General features: G+C 41.2%; 2 protein-coding genes across 3 annotated transcripts in view; one reads left to right on the forward strand and one right to left on the reverse strand.

Annotated features, from left to right (window-relative positions):
• The window catches only part of LOC117471140 (neurofibromin-like), an 82,868-nt gene that overhangs the window by 8,253 nt on the left and 54,009 nt on the right, over positions 1–20,606 (reverse strand). Inside the window, 16 exon segments of the mRNA XM_034115941.1 lie at positions 45–167; positions 271–431; positions 3,007–3,142; positions 3,310–3,441; positions 3,561–3,687; positions 4,651–4,791; positions 5,127–5,228; positions 5,568–5,709; positions 5,793–5,854; positions 6,026–6,240; positions 7,462–7,741; positions 10,414–10,554; positions 10,634–10,827; positions 11,778–11,980; positions 12,114–12,454; positions 12,559–12,991. Coding sequence (XP_033971832.1) covers positions 45–167; positions 271–431; positions 3,007–3,142; positions 3,310–3,441; positions 3,561–3,687; positions 4,651–4,791; positions 5,127–5,228; positions 5,568–5,709; positions 5,793–5,854; positions 6,026–6,240; positions 7,462–7,741; positions 10,414–10,554; positions 10,634–10,827; positions 11,778–11,980; positions 12,114–12,454; positions 12,559–12,991 — 2,933 coding nt within the window.
• On the forward strand, positions 16,723–19,860 carry LOC117471138 (uncharacterized protein YBL113C). Of its 2 annotated transcripts, XM_034115938.1 has the most exons (3): positions 16,723–16,826; positions 17,384–17,992; positions 18,041–19,860. In XM_034115938.1, the coding sequence occupies exons 2-3, from the start codon at positions 17,423–17,425 to the stop codon at positions 18,734–18,736; spliced, it is 1,266 nt and encodes a 421-aa protein (XP_033971829.1). In that variant the 5' UTR covers positions 16,723–16,826; positions 17,384–17,422; the 3' UTR covers positions 18,737–19,860. The 2 variants fall into 2 exon arrangements, with proteins under 2 accessions (XP_033971829.1, XP_033971828.1); XM_034115937.1 differs by having other exon boundaries at positions 17,384–19,860.

Raw genomic sequence — 20,606 nt, forward strand, 5'->3', positions numbered from 1 at the left:
AAACTATACCGTATCAAAGGAAAAAAGGAATGCTGCACTCTCACCTATCTCGTAGTCGTTCTCTGCTACACGCCTCATCTTGGGAGGGGTGGTCATACCCGACTCCATCTCTGGTCTCTTTGGTGCTTTAGAGTCTGATATGAGATGATCGAAGCTCTTCCTGGTGCCTGGTAGACAATCAGTCAAAGGTACATTTACAATCTGGATTTGAGGTTTTATTGATGGACACTTCTCTTTAGGAAAGATCAACATGAACAACACGAGTCATACCCAGGAGCTTCTTTGTGTTGGCCTGCGAGGGCTGGCCCATGTCCAGGCTCATGGACTTGCGAGTTCGGGGGCTGATCTGTCCCACTGTAGGGTAGTGATGGGCTGAGAGGTAGCGCTCTGAGACCTGGGGGGACGTCCACGGCTGAGTCTCACGCAGAGTTCTGAGGAGAATGGACCAAAAGTCAGGGAACAGAACGCAACCTGACAACTTATTAAAGGGGACGTATTAGGGGGCTCATTTCAGGCTCGTAAAAAATAACATGTTTATATGCTTTAAAGGGGACCTATCATGCAAAATGAACTTTTGTACGTCTTTTATACATGAATATGTGTCCCCGGTGTTCCAGGGAACTCACCAAGTGTCAGAAAACACAACCCTCTCTATTTTCCTCCATACCCAAATCTCTAAAAAAGGGGCTGCAACGGATCTGATAAAAACTGATCCAGATTTGAACACTTCACTGACGTCACAGAAGTGGCGCTACGGCTATTGGGCCAACTCTCCACCTATCAGGGGAATGTGGGGTTGGGCCACGGCCGGCCATTGCCGCTCGAAAGCGCTGGAGACGCTGTAGTACAGGGGTACTCAAACTTTTTTATTAAAGGTCCAGTTGTGAACTTTATACAAGGTCACTGGTCCGGATCAATGCCAGTAAAGTCCGTCCGTCCGTCCCCCCCCGTCCCCCCCCGAGCGGAGAAACGAAACTGAAATTAAGAAGCAGTTTCTTGGCGCTCTATGCATGGGCGTTTCATGTTGTCGTTGCTGTGGACCTTCTTAATCTACCTTCTTTGGGGGACCCCTTCTGGTCCAAGCACTTGCCTGCCTTGCCTGCCTTGCCTGTCGGTAAACGGCGCCCGTGTATACACACACACATTCAATACATACATACAGTATGGTGGCTTGAACTAGTGGGAGAAATGGCACTGTTTGTCTGTAGTCAATGCTTTGAACCTCTGCAAAAAAGGCATTAGAAGCATTAGAAAGTCAAGGTAAACTTGCGGTTAACTTGCGGTCTGCTATGCGTGTCACGCTCGCACACACAAGTAAATATATATGCACGTTCATTCTCACAACGCGTCAGACACAAGACGTGCGTACATGATGATGTACATTAATTTATCAGAATCAGAATTTTTTTTTTTTTTGTAATAATTTTTTTTTTGTTATAATGGGACACAGGGTTCGGTCCGGATTCGGACCTTGGTCCGGAGTTTGAGAAGCCCTGCTGTAGTACATATGCCAGGCCTGTAAGTGGCGCTGTAGTCTGCCACAAAAGCAGCGAAGAAGAATTCCCGCGCATGGTTACCATGGTTACCCTTCTGTTTATTCTCCGCTGTGGCTTTCTTTCTCCCTCCCCGAGGCAAGCGTTTGCTCCTGCTGCTTTAATTCAATGCAATCCCTCCCCGTCGAGGCAAGCACTGTAATTCTCTCCGGTTAGTCCACCAGCAGATGACAAACACCCACCTCTCCGCCTCTTCCAAGGAACGAGGGGACCGTGCGGCAGAGTTTCAGTAAGGTTTTCTTTCGCCGGTCAAGATGTCCGTTAAAGTTTAAATCTTCCGGACGAAATTAGAAAAGTGCCGGTCAAAGGTCTTCTTTGTTATTTATTGAGCTTTAAAACAAATGAATAACGACTCTATATAATAATAGGCTATAATAAAACACGGAGGACGGAGATCTATTTTTCTCCCCCTCTTCTGACTTGATCAGAGCGGCTCCCCTCTCCTGCAGGGGGGCGTGGTCAGCTGCAGCTCACAGAATCACCCCCCTGCAAAAACAGGGCTGGAGAACAGCAAATAGAGCGAAATGAGGCATGGCTAAAATGCATGATCTGTTTGGTATTTTGAAAACAGAAACGTATAAATATACCTTATATAGGTATGGCCCTACAATATATCATTTAAATATAGCATGACAGGTGTCCTTTAAGGTTTCTTTATTCTGTCTGTGAATATACCTGTATTCACTTCCTGTCTCTGTAAGCCCCAAGAAAGCCCAGTCAGATCTGATCCGATAGCGAAAGATATGTGTAAATTATATATATTTTAATAACCCTGCAAGGAAGGGTAGCAAATATGAATGGTTGAATTGAGGGAGCCCACAAAAATGGACTTAATATTTTTTATTTTAAAGTAGGGCTGTCAGTCGATACACAACAACCTCTGAACAATGACAAATATTCTCCTGAATATTTTCAATACAACAACCTCGAACCTCTCTCTCTCTCTCTTCACTCTCTTTGCACTGAGCCAGTTGCTCAAACAGACAAGCCTGTTTAAAACACCTTTTTTTGTATCCATATCTCTCGCTAGAATTTCCCACCATCCAACTAACAACAACGTCAAGCCTTTGGGCTCTGAAACTACGGGGCGGGCCGAGGACAAATACACATGCGTTAATCGCACGGTAAAATAATTAGTGCCGTTAATAAAAAAAATCGTTAACGCGTTAACTTGACAGCCCTATTTTAAAGTTTTAAGGTTGGTAGACACTTGTGCATGTTATTCACAAGCACTGAAAATGTTATTAAAGGATATGTCCCCTGTCAAAAATGAACTATTGACTCAAATGGATAAAAAAAAAAAACTATACCCATTGGAAGACTTTAGAAAAAAAATTAGGAAAGGGTTAAACTTGGGGTCATCTACATTTGAATTGAGTTTGTTTCATAGTGTGCCTGTTGGGCTGCATTTTGTTGTCGCTGGATCAGACAAGTTGTCCTCTGTTCTGCTCACCTGCAGCTGGGATCATTGATGTGACTTGTGTATGTTTCCATGGGGACCGGGTCCATGGAGAGGTCAGAAATCAGGAGGGACTTCCTGTGTTTGAGGCTGCAGCGACTCCGGACCTCCTCAGATACAGTGAGCAGGGCTGCAGACAACCAGGAGAGATGATGGGGCTCAACCAGCAACCAAAGCCAAAATGTTGTTCTATAGTTCACTTTTGATCATATTTCTTCCATGACATAATATTGGTGCTATGGGCATGAGCAGGATAGTGTTGGAAGTTGTGTAAATGTCTCCTAGTGTGTTACGTACCAGCCAGATAGGCCACACTCTGAGTGTTAACCTCAAACTTGTCACATTTCAGATGTTTGCTGATCAGAGCGAGAAGTGTGTGCAGGATTCTCACAGTCCTTGCTACTGTGGTGGCGGAAGGGTGTCTGTAGCCTAGAGACACAAGAAAGACACAAACAGGCCGTCATTAACGAAACACTGATCCAAACCTCTGGAAGATACCATTTCATTAAAACAAAGCTGATGTCTATCAGCAGAAGTTTTCTCTTTACCTTTGAGTAGGTGGCCCACCAGTGCAAAGTTGAAGTTTGCACTGAAGTTGAGGCCCACAAAGTGATCCATCTGCTTACAGTGCCATTCTAAAGGACGCCGGATCTCCATGAACACTTCCTCTGGACTCTGGATGGGCCAATAAGAGGAGAGGAGAATGAGGAAGCTGTGTTTGGTAATGTCAACAAATCTCATTCCATCATCTACTCATTGTCAAGATACATTAAGAGACGTATCTTAAGGTACTTAATCAGTAAAAAAAAATCAGTCAGTTATCACCACATTTTCACCTCAGCAGTTTTTCAAGTTTTTTCTAGTTGGTGTTTACGTCCTACCTCAGGCCTAAGCTCACAACATTTGATGGACCTAATATAAAAAGCACGCAGTCAAGACTGTCAAGAGATGCAGTTACACTGATCAGTGTTTTTGAGGCAGCAGCTGCAGACCTGGATGAGCTTCCTGACACTGTGACCTCTGACATCAGTTATTGTGACGATATGCGTGTGCCGACTTACACATACTTCACATGATGGCTGTCAAAACTTCAAATAAACAAACATATTCCAATGTTTGCTTCTTTCTTTTCCATTTAAGATTTTCAAGTTGCTCAATTTTAAAATGGAATAAAATCAAATAAAAATATTGATATATACATTATAAAGTTAAAGTCAAATGTAAAAATAAATGTAAAAGAAAACAGAAGAAAAAATGAACAAACAAAAGAACTTAAAGTAAAAATGTCCACATAGTGTTAAAATATGTAACATGTTAATTGCAATACATCCAGCTGTGTATTGGTATTATAGTATGATAACCGTATATGTATTAGGGAGGCGTGTGGCGCAGTGGACTAGTGCGTTGGTGTTCGGATCAGGGGAGCACAGGTTCAAACCCCACTGCAGTCAGCATGTCGTTGTGTCCCTGGGCAAGACACTTCACCCCAAATTGCTCCTGTGGGGATTGCCCACAGTATTGAGTATGTAAGTCGAAGAGGAGACCCTGTGTGTGTGTGTGTGTGTGTGTGTGTGTGTGTGTGTGTGTGTGTGTGTGTGTGTGTGTGTGTGTGTGTGTGTGTGTGTGTGTGTGTGTGACCTTGTCGTTGAAGATGCGCATGGTGTCCAGAGTGTGGAGGTTCTGCTCCATCAGGGCAGTGCCAGCAGAGTACAGGTTGACTTCATCCAGCTGCAGCACAGCTACCGCCACCCAGAACAGAGCTTTGTGCATGGGAGACTCCTACAAACACACACAGGGGGGTGTTGATTATTGATGTCTTGATATTTAATTTAGCCTAGCATGCTACACTTAAGATAGCTGAAACCTTTGTTCCACCTTACAGTGAATAATTAATGTGACATCTTCTTCTCTTCTAAGGCGGGGTGGGGTCATACAAACTAACCACGAACTCTGATGAAATGTTACACAGGTGAAAACTTAAAAAGGAAACTGCTAAACATAGAGTCTGTGCTTCCTGTGGTGTCTTATTCGCTTTCATTTTCAAACTTTCATTAGTATTGAAAGAGAGTGGGGGCTCTGTACTGTGGTTGCAGGGGGGGTATGCTGGCTCGTACCTTGCTGAGGAGAGGCTGCAGCTTGGTCAGAGCGATGACTGTGGCTTCTATTAATACTTGGCTGTTGTAATTGTCCGGCCCCTTCAGACAGCTCTCCAGACCCTGTGACGACGAGAGAACGTAAAGAAAAGTCATTAGTCAGTCATTAAAAAAAAAAGTAATTTTGGTATTTTTTCGTGATGATATCTATCTGCTAATACAAACTATTCTAGCATATATTAAATCTTTACTTTTGGTATCTTACTTGTTTTTCCTCACAATAACTTCAATGTAAATGTACTCGATTTGTATTGTTAAGTAATGTTTGGGGCTCAAGGTTTTTGGAGCCGGCCGAGCCAATAGTTGGTTCCGCAACAGTAAAGACACAAAAAAATGTTTTTTCCGAATAAGCCCTAGAAAACCTTGGTTGAAAAGGGTTTATCAGTGGATTTGCGCTCTCACCCGGTCGATGCTGAGCAAAGGGCTGGCCTTGCTGAGGATCCGGATGATCTGCTTGATCTGACCGTGGCTCACCCTCTTACTGATGCAGCCGAACACCACCAGCGCCCTGGGCTGGAGGGAGGGGTTGTACTGGAATGCGAACCTGGAATACAAAAACAGGCATTTGTTGAACGCTGCACGACAGGCTTATTAGCATTGATGAAATCAAATGGAGGCGGTGCATACTTCTGTGCAAGCTCTGTCCACTGGTCTAACCACTTGCAGGCTGGGATGTCCCTCATACAAGCCTAGGACACAAACATAGAGGAAAAAGACTGAAAGACACTGAGAGATTAAGCAACACTTTGACTATATTATCAATCTGAATAAACAGTTTGCAAAATACTTTCTTGGATCTTTTAGCATTTCATTCATGGAATAAATGCATTTGTGGTACAGTGGAGTGACAAACTACTGACCTCCATGATCTCCAGTAGGGCCTCTGTGACGGTCTCCAGGGAGGACAGGGCGAACGTCTCCCTCTCATAGGAGCCTGGAGAGAAGGACCGGTCTCTGTAGCTGGAGCGGAAGGCAATGACGGCGGCGGACTTCACTTTGCTGATGCCGAACAGCAGGTAGAACTTGGGCAGGGAGAACTCGGTCAGGCTCAGCCTCAAAACCTGCTTTGTCTCCTCTGAAATCACAGAACACGACAACATAAGAGATTAGTTCTGCCTCGAGAAGTCCACAACTTTGATCTCGTCAGGGGTTTGCAGCCATCGAATAAACATGGGTGCAGAGGGCAATGATGCAGGACGTTCAGCATGGAAGATAAAGGACAAAGAAAACAGTGTTAGTCTTAGCAATGATTTTTCAAGTTCCTTGACCAGAAGTATCAGACATTGAATGTTTCTAAAAACCTGGCGAACTGTCAAACGTTGGCTACTACAGCAACCAAATGTAAATGTACCTGAGTGTAAAACCTTAAACGCCATTAACGTCACATATGTATGCCACAGAAGGTCTCTGTGATATCTGCTTTCCCTAGCATGCACATACCCCTATTGACTTAATCGTCTGCCGGCTTCATCTACGGAAGCTTAGAAACAGGAAAGCTCTTCAGGAGTTAAGCTCTTGACGGAAGAATCATGAGGAGCTAACAGATCAATAAAGATACTTTGCAAGAATATTTCCTCATTGCGCTTGGGCGCCTATCATGATTCTAAACTCTTTAATAGCAGCACATCTAATAATCCTGGCTCCTTCAGCGCAACTCAGTCTTCAGTGCAGGTTTTAACAGACATACAAACACGTTGTTGCAAGATTGTTTAACAAATCGTTTTTTTCTTTCAATGTTTGTCTTAAGTGTAAGTCTTTGTATTGTATCATCTTACAACTGATACACAAAAAGACATATTGAACATAAAGAAAAAGTAAATTGCTAGTAAATCATACTTTACGATGCCATTATAATTCAAAATGTTAACTTATTATTAAAAGTAAAGTTTACTACCGATGTAAAAGTAGTTAAGAATTTGTTAAGGATAAACAAATCATTTAAAATGAAATCAGGACACAAGATAGATTTTCGTGAAACTCTGTATATGGTTAATAATTGGTTTGTAAAATCAATAAGAATTACGATTTACTAGCCTTTGGTACTCATAATGATAAGAATATAAATAGTTTGAATGTATGCATCAATAAGCTGTTAATAAAAACGTTACGGATGTTTCAGAATGTAACTGTTATTGTCCCATAAGATCTCATCTGCACTGCTGTTGTACCGCTGTGAATACCCGGCTGTGGGACGGATAAATACTTTCTGATTCTGATTTATTATTGACGATCAGCGTAAAGCGTTATCCTTACTGCAACCTCAGGCTGCCGGCCAAATCACTGAGCTAGTCCTCACCGCTGAAGTTGAGCTGCGAGCAGGTGCAGAGGGAGTGGATGATGTTGATGACCAAACCGTGGGTGGAGGCCCTCAGAGAGAGCGGCCCTGTGGCTACCAGCAGGGTCACCACGTGGAACAGGTAGGGCAGGTGGGCCGCCACATCCAGAGAGTTGTTGAAGGACAGCATGAGCATGTAGCGGGCCAGGATGGCGATGTCGTCCCACATCAGGTGTTGCTCCAGAGTGGGCGTCGGCGACAGGCACGTCTTGTCGATGATCTTACACATCCGACCAATCACCTGCCACGAAGAATAATTCCAACATTGGAACAATGCAGACAAACTTTCCATTTCAATTTCATAATAACAATGGCTGATGGGAAAAGGAGACATTACTCGCCCTAGTAGTTCCTTTATTTCAGGGGTCTTTGATTATTTTCAGTTTAAGAACACCTAAATTTAAAGAAAGACAGAGCAGGGACCCCCTTGCTATAAATGTCTAAAACGGATGAATATTGAACTTAAACATAACGTGTAGTGCCATGAATTAGCATACATTTTTACGGTGCATAAAATACTAAGCTCTTAAAATAATGATACACAACCATAACCCCTAGTTAGCCAGACATACATACGACATAAAACTGCTCTTTGTCGATTGGCCGACGCTGCTAGGGATAGATGACTGATGCTAAGGATGCTCTGATCAAGGGACCAGATGTAGTCATATCAATCCACAGAAATGGTCCGGTTAATTTAACATCGACAAAACACATGTATTTTCCGCCATCAGAAAACACAGTGGAACACTTTTTGAATATTATATTTTATATCTTTGGAGAGCACAAGACTATGGATTCATTACGGCTAAGCTTTCCTCAGTAAAGAAAATAAAAACACGATAACTTTTAATCAACAAAATCATGTTTTAATTAATATATTGTGTCAAATATGGATTTGTGTAGTAAGTAATCGTGTAATTCATAACCTAATCACCCTGTTAGGGTTCCTTTCGCTACAATGCAAACTTGAATTTCTTGATCAATGCACTACACTCAAAGCTAGGTAAGCCCACGGTTTACACAGTGCATGTATTTCTAGATATGGAGCTGATGCATATGACAATATGGCTTTGGTTGTAACTAATTACGACATGGCATATATTCAACTCTTGGGTGACACAGAGTTCAAGAACAGCAGACAAGGCCTCATTGTGCTCAGTACGCTGTCCTGCCATGACATCAGACAGTAATCGTTAGTATCACACCAGCATAAAAAATGATGTATAATCCCTCAACGATCTATAATTTTCAATGTTGAAGTTCTTAAATTCAACAACAAATCTTTGGTAAAACAACTCAAAAACACTAAGGAGAAGTGCACTTTCACTTCAACACCGAGTGGCTTTTCTTCGTCATAACTCCTCACAATGGCCGCTATTCAGTGCAGGGCTGGAGTCTGCCATAATAGGAGCCGGGGCCTGCCTTTGCTATTGTGTCTGCTGCTGTATGTTGTTGTTTGGATCTAGAGCCCACAGCTGATGGATATTGAGTAAATGAGTTTGAATACTTCAAGTCAGGAGGGATTCACAGCATTGGATTCATTTCTTGCCTTAGTAAGTAAGTATTCTTTACATTGAATACTGATTTCTAGCAACAGCGTCAACAGAAATTAAACCTCTAATAAGTGTTGAATTCATTCATCTTTGCATTCGGATATGATTTGTACAACCATGTCATGCTGTGATGCACCAGTTTTGTAACCTTTATTTGTTATTCAAGAAGTGTTATTCAAAGTAATGTGACATCACAAAACATTTAATGTTACTAGTATGCCGTCTAAAATGTTGTGATGAACAATAATAGAGCAGATGAGAATAGTGGTATGTGTATGCATTGTTGGATGTTAAATTTAGACCCTGCAAGGTTGTCTGAAGATTTGTATAGTTTTTAAATGGAGCATTCACATGCACTCTGAGATAAAAACAGGGGAAAAACATTTACTGTTATCAACTTAAGCTGCAGTGAGTGTCTTGCAAAAAGTCAAAGAAGATGTCACATACACTTTGGTTCCACTGTGCAATGCTTCTTTGCTATAGGAGTCCCATCCAGTTTAATATTGTAACCGTCACTTTTCTTCACTTTAACAATAATATCAGTTAGTGTTTGGTTTTGTCGCTCCAAAAGTACATTGTTCCATGGACTATATGCAGCGGTTGTCTATTTTTCCAATTTCTTTATGAACCAACATCAGGATATTGTGTTACTCCCCTTAAAGCTTTTTGTGGGTGTTTAATCTTCACACTGGCTTTCTTTATCTTCATTACCTTGTATTTTGGAGTAACATAACCTGGATCAGATTTCTTGCCTAAGTTTTCCATAATTATCACAAAGTTAAGGCCAGAGCTTGCTAGGTAAGATTTTACAGGTTGGTCGAACAGAATTGCTCATTATGAGCATCAGTCATTTTCTGTATCCACTGTTTACTGTGCTCTTTTCTTTAAAGTTCAGTGACATTTGTGAAATGTTGGCTGGGATAGTTTTAATATCAAAGTCTGGCCAACTTTATCGTAAAAAACGAAATACTTCTGATTGGTGTCACACCTCCACTTTAGTGTTGAAACCTGGAGCACCCCAAGGCTCTGTGCTCAGCCCCCCATGTTCCCACAGTACACCCACGAATGCAAGAAAAATCCATGACCAGAACCATCTTTGTTCTTTTTACAAACAAGGATGAGACTTCGCAGCCACAGTCACCCTACAAACACACTTTCCTGATCAGTTGTCTAAAAACCAAGCATGACCATGAAGATTGATTAGATTTGAGTAGAGGTTGACAATAACATGAAGTGCTTTTCGAGGTATTGTTGCCTAAGAGGATGTTAAGGATCTTTAGACTTCAGTAAACAAATTCTATCTACGTGCTGGCCACAGGTAACTTTGCAGACAATATTACAGAAAGTGTTAGCTCACCTTGCTTGAGACCAATTTGACATTTCCTGAAGCGAGGGCCACTGCAGTATCAGCCATGACCTCTGCTTTGATGGAGCCTAGGCCTCCTGTGGCACTTGTTTTAATAAAGCTGTCCAACACCACATCCAGCAGGTCGGTTATCTAGAGACACAGTGAGAAGGTTAAATGCCAGGTCCTCGATACATTTTTCCTTATTAGACTGTAAGGGTTAGGGACTCACCTGGCCCAGGCTGCCCCAGATTTTAGCCTGGATAGAGGGATACATCTGTTTCTCATTGATCGTCATGGTGATGAGTTTGTCCAAAATGGCGGTGACGCGCTGGCGCTTGGCGTCGTCGTTGTGCTTACAGAAACGGACGAGGTTGAGCAGCCAGGGTGTCATGTACTCCAGGCAGAGATGCTTCAGCTCAATACCTGCAACAGGACAACACTTATCAATACACTTTATTATTAACACATGGTACTCACTTTTCATGAAAAAATGTACTTTACTCCAAATGAGGATGAGGCCTTAGGGAACACAATCTTAAAAGTCTTAATGCAGAAATGCGTTTTTCGGCAATTGGATGGAAACACATTTATATCACCCCAAAGTGCATGGGATTAGCATAAAATGGGCATATCTTTAAAGGGGAGGCTGGTGGGTACTTATGGAACCCATTTCATTCAGAAATCTTAAGCCCATGCCAGTTTCTCCATTGCCAAAATGTTACCTAACCTTTGATATTTGTGAGTCTCCTAACCAGAGGTTGCGCTAGACTTTTTATCGTCAAATTTCCGTCAAAATCCAGTATTGCCCGTCGGCCTTTACACAACTCTGACGGGGGGGGGGGGGAGCACCCTCGTGAACTATCAACGGGGGGCGCACGCTCGTGAACTGTTAGCGCCGTGTTATGCATGCCCACTGCACCTCGCGGGTGCGCGCACAGCGTAAAGCCAAAACTCACAGAAATGTCAATGATTTGTACAGCAAAGTTATAGGTTTGGAAAAGGTATAATTTGGCGGGCATGCATAACACGGCATAACACCGGAGCCTCGCTGCGGGGGAAACTTTGGCGCTGTTCCGAGTTTGTTCTAATCTGTCAAAATGACGGACTGCTTTCAGATTTTTCCATCATTGTTAAAAAATAGACGGAAAATATTCGGTTAACGCGACCTCTGCTCCTAACCATTAAATGGTCGGTACAGATGGATTTTGAATTTTTCTAGTTTAATATGACACCAATATTTTTATGCTTGTATTGAAAAAGTAAAAGTTCAGAAACCCATATGATCTCAAGATTGTTTTGATAATAGTAAAACGGTTAAGAGTTATACGGTGACCGGCTGTATGTCCGCCAGTAGCTGCTTTAGGTGGACCTACTTGACTTGCTGAAGCCCGAGATGCACTCCTCCAGAAACTCCAGCGTTAGATGGGGCTCATTGGCAGCCAGAGTCTTGCTGATGGAGACAATGAAGAGGGTGTTGTTGGCTGGGATGCAGAGGCCTGAGGTCTCCAGCAGCTGGCCCTCTATCTTTAGGTTGAATGTGCAGGTCAAAGCACACAGTAGATTGTAAGCCGCAGACCTGGATGAACAACAAGTCAGAGGTGTTAAACCTTTTTAAGAGAAGTGCGAAACGCAGTATTTTTTTCTATAAAGCTGGTGAGGTAACTCCTCACAAAACTCTAGAATGACTCTGTATGGCTTGCAGTACTGACCTGAGACTGGGGTCTGAACTGCCAAGGTTCAGCAGGGCGATGTTAAGCAGAGTACCAGGAACATCTTTTGGTCTAATCTTTGTGTGCTGTGGGATGGAGTCAGGCTGTGACAGCTCCCATCGTGTCCTGATGTGGATGATGGACTGGACGATGGCATCGCATTCCTGGTGCATGAATGTGAGCGGCGTGCCCTGGTTGGCCATGGTGAGGGTGAACTGGCTCTCGTCCACCAGGCAAATCTCCTCAATCTCTGAGGCGTAGTAGACGTCGTTGAGGAAGACGGGCTGGCCGAGAACACGGGTCCGCTCGGCTGAGGTCACTTGAACTGCTGTCGAGCCAACCTGATCAGCAAGAAAACATATGTAGTTAAAGAAAACCCAATGCTCAAATTTCAACTGATTGTACAAACCAATTTTTTCAGTCTTACTGCTGGAAATATCCTCACCTTTATTGAGACCTTTGTGTCTTTATGGGCCAGCTTGAGGGCATTATGGAACACTTTAAGGTCTTCCTCCAGGGTCAGCGTGGCCGCAGGCAGCTTCTGTTGGTCTGGTTCAATGTGCTCGGCTAGTTTAGCTGGAGAGTCGATGAACTGGAGCCGCTTGCTGCCCTTCAGGCCTGTCAGTAGCCGCTCATGGTACTTTGTGTACTCCCTCACCCAGGTGTTGCAGTTGTACACATAGACAGCTGCTACATTCTCATAGGCAAAGCCGGGAAAGACCACGAACCACTTGGACAGGAAGTCGGTCTTGAAACGATTGCTGGGTCCTACATGGGTCAAATCTACTACTATCTCGTAGGGTTTAGCGTAGTAGGGTTTGAGAGTGAGGAGGACATGGTAGATGAGCAGGTCCCCATTGATCTGGCCTGTTTTGAACCTAAAGAAAGGAGAATAAAAAAACTCAGTCAAAACAGTTCAAGGTCAGGCATTTTGTAGTAAATTATGCTTTTTTTTTGGGGAATGGTTATGTACACAAAAGCTTGCTTAAAATTGCTCTCACACAATAATTATACACCAATGAAACTTCATTTCAATTTTGTCTTTCGATTTTTGAAAGAGCTCTTCAGCATCTGTGAAAAGAACGAGGCACCAAAATAACCTGACCAGAAAAGACCCAGAGAGGGTCAGGAAGTGAGTTCAGAGCTTATCAAGAGTCTGTCAGCTGCTGCTGTCTCAAACCATCTCTCAACAAGACCTTCACATAAGACTACTCCAAGTAAGTATTGACGATACAATATCATATTTTTTAAATGATTTAAAACAATTATTTCTTGTCTGAATTTTTTGCAATGACATTATGTAAGAAGTTGCTTTTTCATAACAAACTGTGATTCAGTCCCTTTGCATTCACCTTAAAACAGTCAAGGCGCATATTGTGAATGTTGGGAAACATTTCTTCTTTTAATTTCCCAGCACAATGGAAGGCACCAAAACCTCTCTCTGGCTGTTTCTACTGCTCAGCCAGCTGCTGCTCTGCCCTACCGACCTTTCAACCACGCATCCAAATTTGCACGCAAGAGAAAGTCAAGAAAGCAGCTTGACCACTGCTGTGGAGCCCAGCCTCGCTACCAATGGCTACACAAACCCACCTGAAATCGACATGAATGGCACCCGTGCCGACTGCCTGATCGACACAGAGATGGGTCTGATTGCTATAGGTTCAGCAGGGGGGCTGATTGTCTGCCTGCTAGTGGCTGTTGTGGTATTGGCATGCCAGGTCTACATCCTTCAGCGCCGACATTATGCCCCAAGACACTCCGGTGGTGCGGGCTACTGGGATGTTGTCCAGTCGGAGGACGGAGGACTTGTTGGGCCTTGTGATTCCAGTGTCATGCTCGAGGAGATAAAAGAAGAGGGCAAGATGGAGGAAGAGAGGCAGGCAAGCGAAGAGGCTGGGGCAGAACAAGTGGCTTTACTTCCTCAAGAGAATACCAGTCAGATGCAGAGCACCAGCTCCAGGTACTCCAGTCTGGAGGTTCCAAGGGATTTAGAGGACATGCCCCTTGTTGTGTGAGGAGGTCACCCCACATTGGTAATCCCCAGGCCCACACGTCATTTAGACAAACAGCAACCAGTCAGTTCAGCTCAGTTTATTTCTCCAGTTTATTTCCCTCACATAACTTTACTTAAACCTCAGTAAAATGCAAGGCTTATAGAATACCAGGTTGACAGTACCCTTACTGGAAATGTTTTACTTTTAAATTACCATCAGGAAGATTACAATTCTGACAATATCAGTGTTGGGTAATTAGAAGTTTTACTCTAAAGTTTTGGTCAGTACGAAGTGATAGTAATGTGTATACATTTTGATGTATGAAGCTTCCATGGGAATCTTTCCAAAATGTATATACCATTTTTTAAATGGTATATAAAAAGACTTTATAAGTCAAGTCAATTACATTTTAAGTATCTAGACCAACATGATTAAATTGCTTTAAGGGGTTTTACAATTCTGTATACAAAGAAGTCATCTCGTTCAGCTAAGTGTCGGACACAAGAAATGTTTTTTTTTTTTTTTTTTAAAGAGTAAGGTGTATATTATTAAGGATTATGAGTTTTGTATAACTTTTAAACATTTAACCTGATATGCTTCTTATTTTCTACGCTTAGTAACTTCAACATTTACTGTATAACAGTTTGATTTGTCTCTGTTTTGGGTACATAAATTAGTGGACACAATACATTTATGAAACAGACATGAAGGTAAACCAACAACAAATAGATCAACCCAATTTCAAAGTATCAAAGAGATCCTATTCCTAGATTTGACGAGGTCAAATGATGATCAGAAAGTTGGGAACAATATATGTTAAAAGTCCTGGTTGTTTTCACAAATCTTTGTTGAACAGTCCTCTGTGTGTTAAGCTGTTCATGCTCTTGTACCTGTACTGCAGTTTCTAATACTAGTGTTCTTATGTAACATGTGTGCATAAGAAACAGAGCTTGTTCTATTTCAGGTTTCAATAAATTGGTTTTTGCACACCACAATGTCTTAGGTTTCAAATCAATATTTGTGATTTAAGTCAATACGTCAATATTCATTTTATGTGTGTTTAAAAATAAGCTATGAGGCGTAATTGTAAGAAATGATGAGTAGGATAGTATATACTGAAGTAGTGAAGGTGTGGTAAGCAGAACAAATGTTATATATTATATAATGCAGGTATTTTAATTATTGAAAAAAGATAGCGATTCATTAATAGCTTTGTGTAAATAACTAGATAAATGCAGTGTTAGATAGATACATGTTTGACTCTATAATAGGCCTACATACAGATATACAATATAGAATAATATTTTCTCTGATTGTTCTCTGATATGTATGAACATACAATTAAATTATACACTGAAAATAGTGTTAAAAAAGACGTGTGTGTATGCTGGTTATAAGAGAGGAATCAGCAGCTCAGACTTAAACAAAAATGTGAATTTGAATTGGCCAATACAATTGCTGCATCTCTGTTACTAATAACTTATCTTATACATTTAAGTGATACGCTTTTATCAGTATTTCATATACTAGTTACAATAATTTGGAAGTGCACAACTAATGGACAATTAACAGTGTCTGGACGCTTTAAGTGCACCATCGGCCGGGAACATTACAGCAAGCATTAACCTAGCTTTATTGGTTTCTTTGTCTACATCAGGGGTGTCAAACTCAAGGCCCGGGGGCCAAATCCGGCCCGCGACTTCATTTTATGTGGCCCGCAAGAGCTTGCAAAGAATATAATAAGTTTATTATATGGTTACATGCTACTTTACAGTATATCTATATATGTTCATTTTAATTAATTTCTTATTTTATAGTTATTTATCATTTTTTTTTTTTATCTTTGATTTATCCTTAATTTTATTAATCTGTGTGAATCTGTGCTGTCCTGTTTTTCAATCTTACCCTGTTGCTGTTAAACTACTGAATTTCCCCACGGGGATTAATAAAGGTCCATCTTATCTTATCTTACAGAAGCATGTTGCCCATAAACTACATGTCCCACAATGCATCTCATTTTGTGACATGCGCACTGAAGAGACTTGCAATGATTTGCCCTAGACTTCTGCTTTCAGACGTAGTTAATTATGAAGTTATTACCCTATCCGATAAAAATCCAATGCAGAGGCAAAAATATAATATAATACATTATTTCATATAAATTATGTATTTATATATGTATATTTATATAGTTACAACCGGCCCTTTGAGTGCAACCATAATGCTAATGTGGCCCACGATGAAATTGAGTTTGACACCCCTGGTCTACATTATTGGACATGCACGGGTTAATGTGAATGTAACGGTTGAAAGTACATAAATAGCATGTGCAACCAGGCCATAAGGTATAGAACATGTGTAAATGTAATTTTTGGGGAGATAATTACATTTAAGGTACCACATAGCAGATTCATATTAAATATTATTCTGGTAATTTCAACAAAAAACAGGCTTTGGTGTCAAACATGAACAAAAGTCATGTACAGCACATCAGACAGACAGAATAAAGGAACCAGTTTCAAATGTCACACTTCCTGTAAGTGAGGCAAGAATCAGTCAGCGTTTGAGAAGAGGAGGGTTTCATGCCCTTAGTTCCTTTTTTCATTCAAGGCCATCCTGCCTACTGGCAACACCATATTATCCTATAACTATTTCAATTGATAACATCCTGGAGCAACACGGCTAACGGGTTACAGAGCTCATCTGTGTAAAGTCATTGGTAAGTACATTTTAATCATCTGAATTATAATGTAATGTCTTAAATGTTGCCTCAGGTCCAACATATATCTGGAGCACCTGGGTTGTTGCTGGAGCTAAAAATAGGGGAAAAGTGTCTACAGAGAAGTGAATTGAAACAGAGCCAAGATTAAAAAAATCTATTCAGACACCTTGTATATATTTACAATGTGACAACTTAGTGATACTTATCACAAATAAAGTGCCTTGGAGCGATGGTTGAAAATGAAGAGGATGAAAGAAAACTAAGGAAGATAAGAATGTTTTTATTGTCAAAGCCGACACTTATTATCTTGATTAAACAGAGAATATCATTTAATTTAAGATACTTTAATGTTGTAAAATGTATCTTAGGACCAGTGGAAAAAAACGACCGTGAGTCAGAGGAATCTTTAAATACACCCTGTATGTAACGTTGAAAACATGCCCATTTAGAGTTGCATTTTGAGGAAACGCTGCAACACTGAAATATTATATATTTCAAAACTGCTTCAGATTGTACTCTTGTCACCTCTGACAAAATGACTTCCTCTGTTCTAGCTCAAGACACAGCAACCAGCAAGAAGCCTGAAGAAAACAATGACGGTCAATTCTGTATGCCTAATCTTCACAGTGCTGCTGCCACTGACGGCAAGCAGCACAGTGACATCTGGTCAGAGGTACAACTCCACTAATGTGATGACGGGAACACCGGTTACGCAAAATACATTCGCTCAGGACAAGATGACATCACAGGAAGTTTCCAGCTTAAATCCAACCTCCATAACTGATATAAATACAACAGAGGAAAAAGCTACAACTCCACTGCAGACATCTCCAACGACGCCTTCTAAGACTTTCTTTCCAGGTATTCCAACATCATCAATTCCAACCAATTCCACATGGTCTCAGTCAAACAGCTCAACAGTAGGCATGAAATCCACAACAGAAATTCACCCTAGTTTCACAACATCAGAAACAACGGATGCAACCAGTCACGCTAGCATTCCAACTACAACCATAGGGACACTGTCAATGTCAAGCAGTTCCAGCCAAAGGCAATTCACCACTGACAAAACGACCCGTCCATTTACACGTCCAACATGGTCTACAAACCCCAACTCTACTACAACCACATTTACTGAGCCTGTTGAAAACCCATCTACCAACCAATTTACAAACCAATCTACAAACCAATCTACAGACCAATCTACAGACCAATCTACAGACCAATCTACAAACACATCTACAAGTACAGTCAGAAGTGGTGATGCTACGCAGTCCACAGGATACAAAACTTCAATGGCCACCACAAAGAAACCAGTCATCTACATCACCAAGGCAGGTGAAGAGGTTCCAGAAGAAAAGTCAAAAAACCAAGCACCCCATGGTAAAGCAGTGGCTGGGCTGATAGGCGGGGCACTGGTATTCATGATGGTAGGATTCCTGGTAATTTTGATAAAGAAACGTAAGCTTCAGAAGCAGCAGATTACAACTAGAGACTGGGCCGGTCCTTCACCATTTCTTGAGGACGGAGCTGACAATGGCCAGGTAACGCTGAGGTCATCTAACCGGATTTCTCTTTCCAGCTTCCTGCCTGAGAGACTGTCCAAGAGGTTGTCCTTACTCCAAGAAACTGATGAGGAGTTAAAAGACATGACACAAGGTACTACATTTGGAAATAAAGGTAGTACATTTGGTCGAGAGGGGGATGGGAATGATGTACAAGAAAGCAATGGGGTTGCTGTTCCAGAAATAGAAAGCACAGGAGACCCTCCAAAGACTGTTGAAAACCTGACCTCTTCGCCAACAAAAGACACGGCCATCACAAACAACAATTCAGAGGTTGCAATACAAAATGAAGAAAATGTAGCAGATCCTCCCACTCTATCTGAAGCTGTGAAAACTGATTGATGACGTTGGGCAACAAAGCGTGAAGTTAGCAACACATCCCCAAACACTGTCGTTATTCTTGGTTTCTAGGCAGCAGTAACTGTGAATGAGAAAACAGGAAACTACTGTAACTGATCGCTTGGGGAAATCATGACGAGAAGTCATATTTATCTAGATCTCCACTGCAAAAAGTGGAGGGAAAAAAAGCGCTATGATAAAACAAATGTTTTTTTTTTGTTATTGACAAATGCTCAACCCTGTGTAATGCACAGGGCAGTGTTAGAGTCATAAGTCAGACTATTGTACACTTTACTGCTAGCCAACCAGGCTCTTATTTTTTGTTATCAGCAAAAATAATGTGCCTCTCCCCATCACCCCTTCAAGGATTCTGACACCAGACCCCTGCTGTATTGTCTTTATCACCCTGTAAAAATGTCACCTAAAGAGTATAAATCTAAAATGCATTTATTCCAACACTTCTGGAGAGAACATTTTCTATAAAAGGCGCATGTAGGCCCCTTTTCTTCTTTTCTCGCAGGTGCTGGTAAAGCAGAAGGTGACAGTATGTGGTGGGGAGAACAAACAACAATTACAGTTAATTATAATTTAATTTGCAAATATTGACCCATTAGAAAAGGGTCAAAGTATAGGATGAGATCATGGGTTAATGGTATGACTGCACAATTTGGAAATAATAAAAAAACACACACACACACAAAATTGCATTTAGTTAGACTGATATTGCAATATGATTTATGTTATTGGAGAGCTTGTTCATTTTTGCATCATTATCCTGATAATCATTGCAACATACATTTAAAATAATTGCTATGATGTATATTTATATTTCACATATTTTGCCTGTAACATAGTGTGCCTACTGAGATTTGAATATTGCACTAGCACTTATTACGATGGAATTGTGCAGCCCTTGTTGGTTTCTTATGTTAATACTGTGCTTATGTGGTTATCATGTGTATTTCTACGATGTGAGTCATGAGAAGAGTATGTACATGTATTTAATCAAGTTGTTAGGTCTTCCTGTTTGTTTGCATGTTGGTAATGATCCTTATCATAAACCTTTTAATAAAGAGTATGTAAATGTATATTTTGTATATAAAATAATAAAGAAGTGTTATTGTATTTGGAGATCATTTCTGAATGTGAGGCAAGAAAGGAGCCGAGTTCATTTGGGTTCTGTCTCGTCTCCCAGTGGTTTTGGTTGTCACATTTAAAACGCACTTCCAGGTTGCAAGTCATTCTAAAGCTGTACTTTAACCGGTCGCCTCAAAATACTTTTACTATGGAAAAAAAAAATCAAAAGTGGTTGGAAAAACACAAACTGAACAACATGACTGCGACTCCATTCACTTTGTGTAATTACTTTAGCTAAGCTCATTTGATAGTCATACTTCATGGTACATTTTACTGATGAATGTACCAACAGCAATTACCATATTCATTGATTAAGAATACAATTACAACCAAGTCCTCGTATCAGAGAGTACAGGGCAGGAAACCTTAAACCTGGAGTGTCGTCCTGCTCTTTTCGATTGCTCTTCAATTATTTTGTAATCTTTTATGTATAACAATATATTTTCTAACAATATGTCTGAACTTAAGTGAGTATTTATTAATGTCGAAAATCTGCTATAGCATGTACTACATTTCCTAAAATGCAATATTAACACTTTCAATGGCTGAGATAATTGTGACCACACACACACACACACACACACACACACACACACACACACACACACACACACACACACACACACACACACACACACACACACACACACACACACACACACACACACACACACACACACACACACACACACACACACACACACACACACACACACACACACACACACACACACAC

Source organism: Trematomus bernacchii, unplaced genomic scaffold, assembly GCF_902827165.1.
Source record: "Trematomus bernacchii unplaced genomic scaffold, fTreBer1.1, whole genome shotgun sequence".
In the NCBI taxonomy this organism is placed as follows: Eukaryota; Metazoa; Chordata; class Actinopteri; order Perciformes; family Nototheniidae; genus Trematomus; species Trematomus bernacchii.

Excerpts from the sequence above, each read along its gene's own strand:
- LOC117471138 (XM_034115937.1), top strand. The coding sequence starts at position 17,423 with ATGACGGTCAATTCTGTATGCCTAATCTTCACAGTGCTGCTGCCACTG.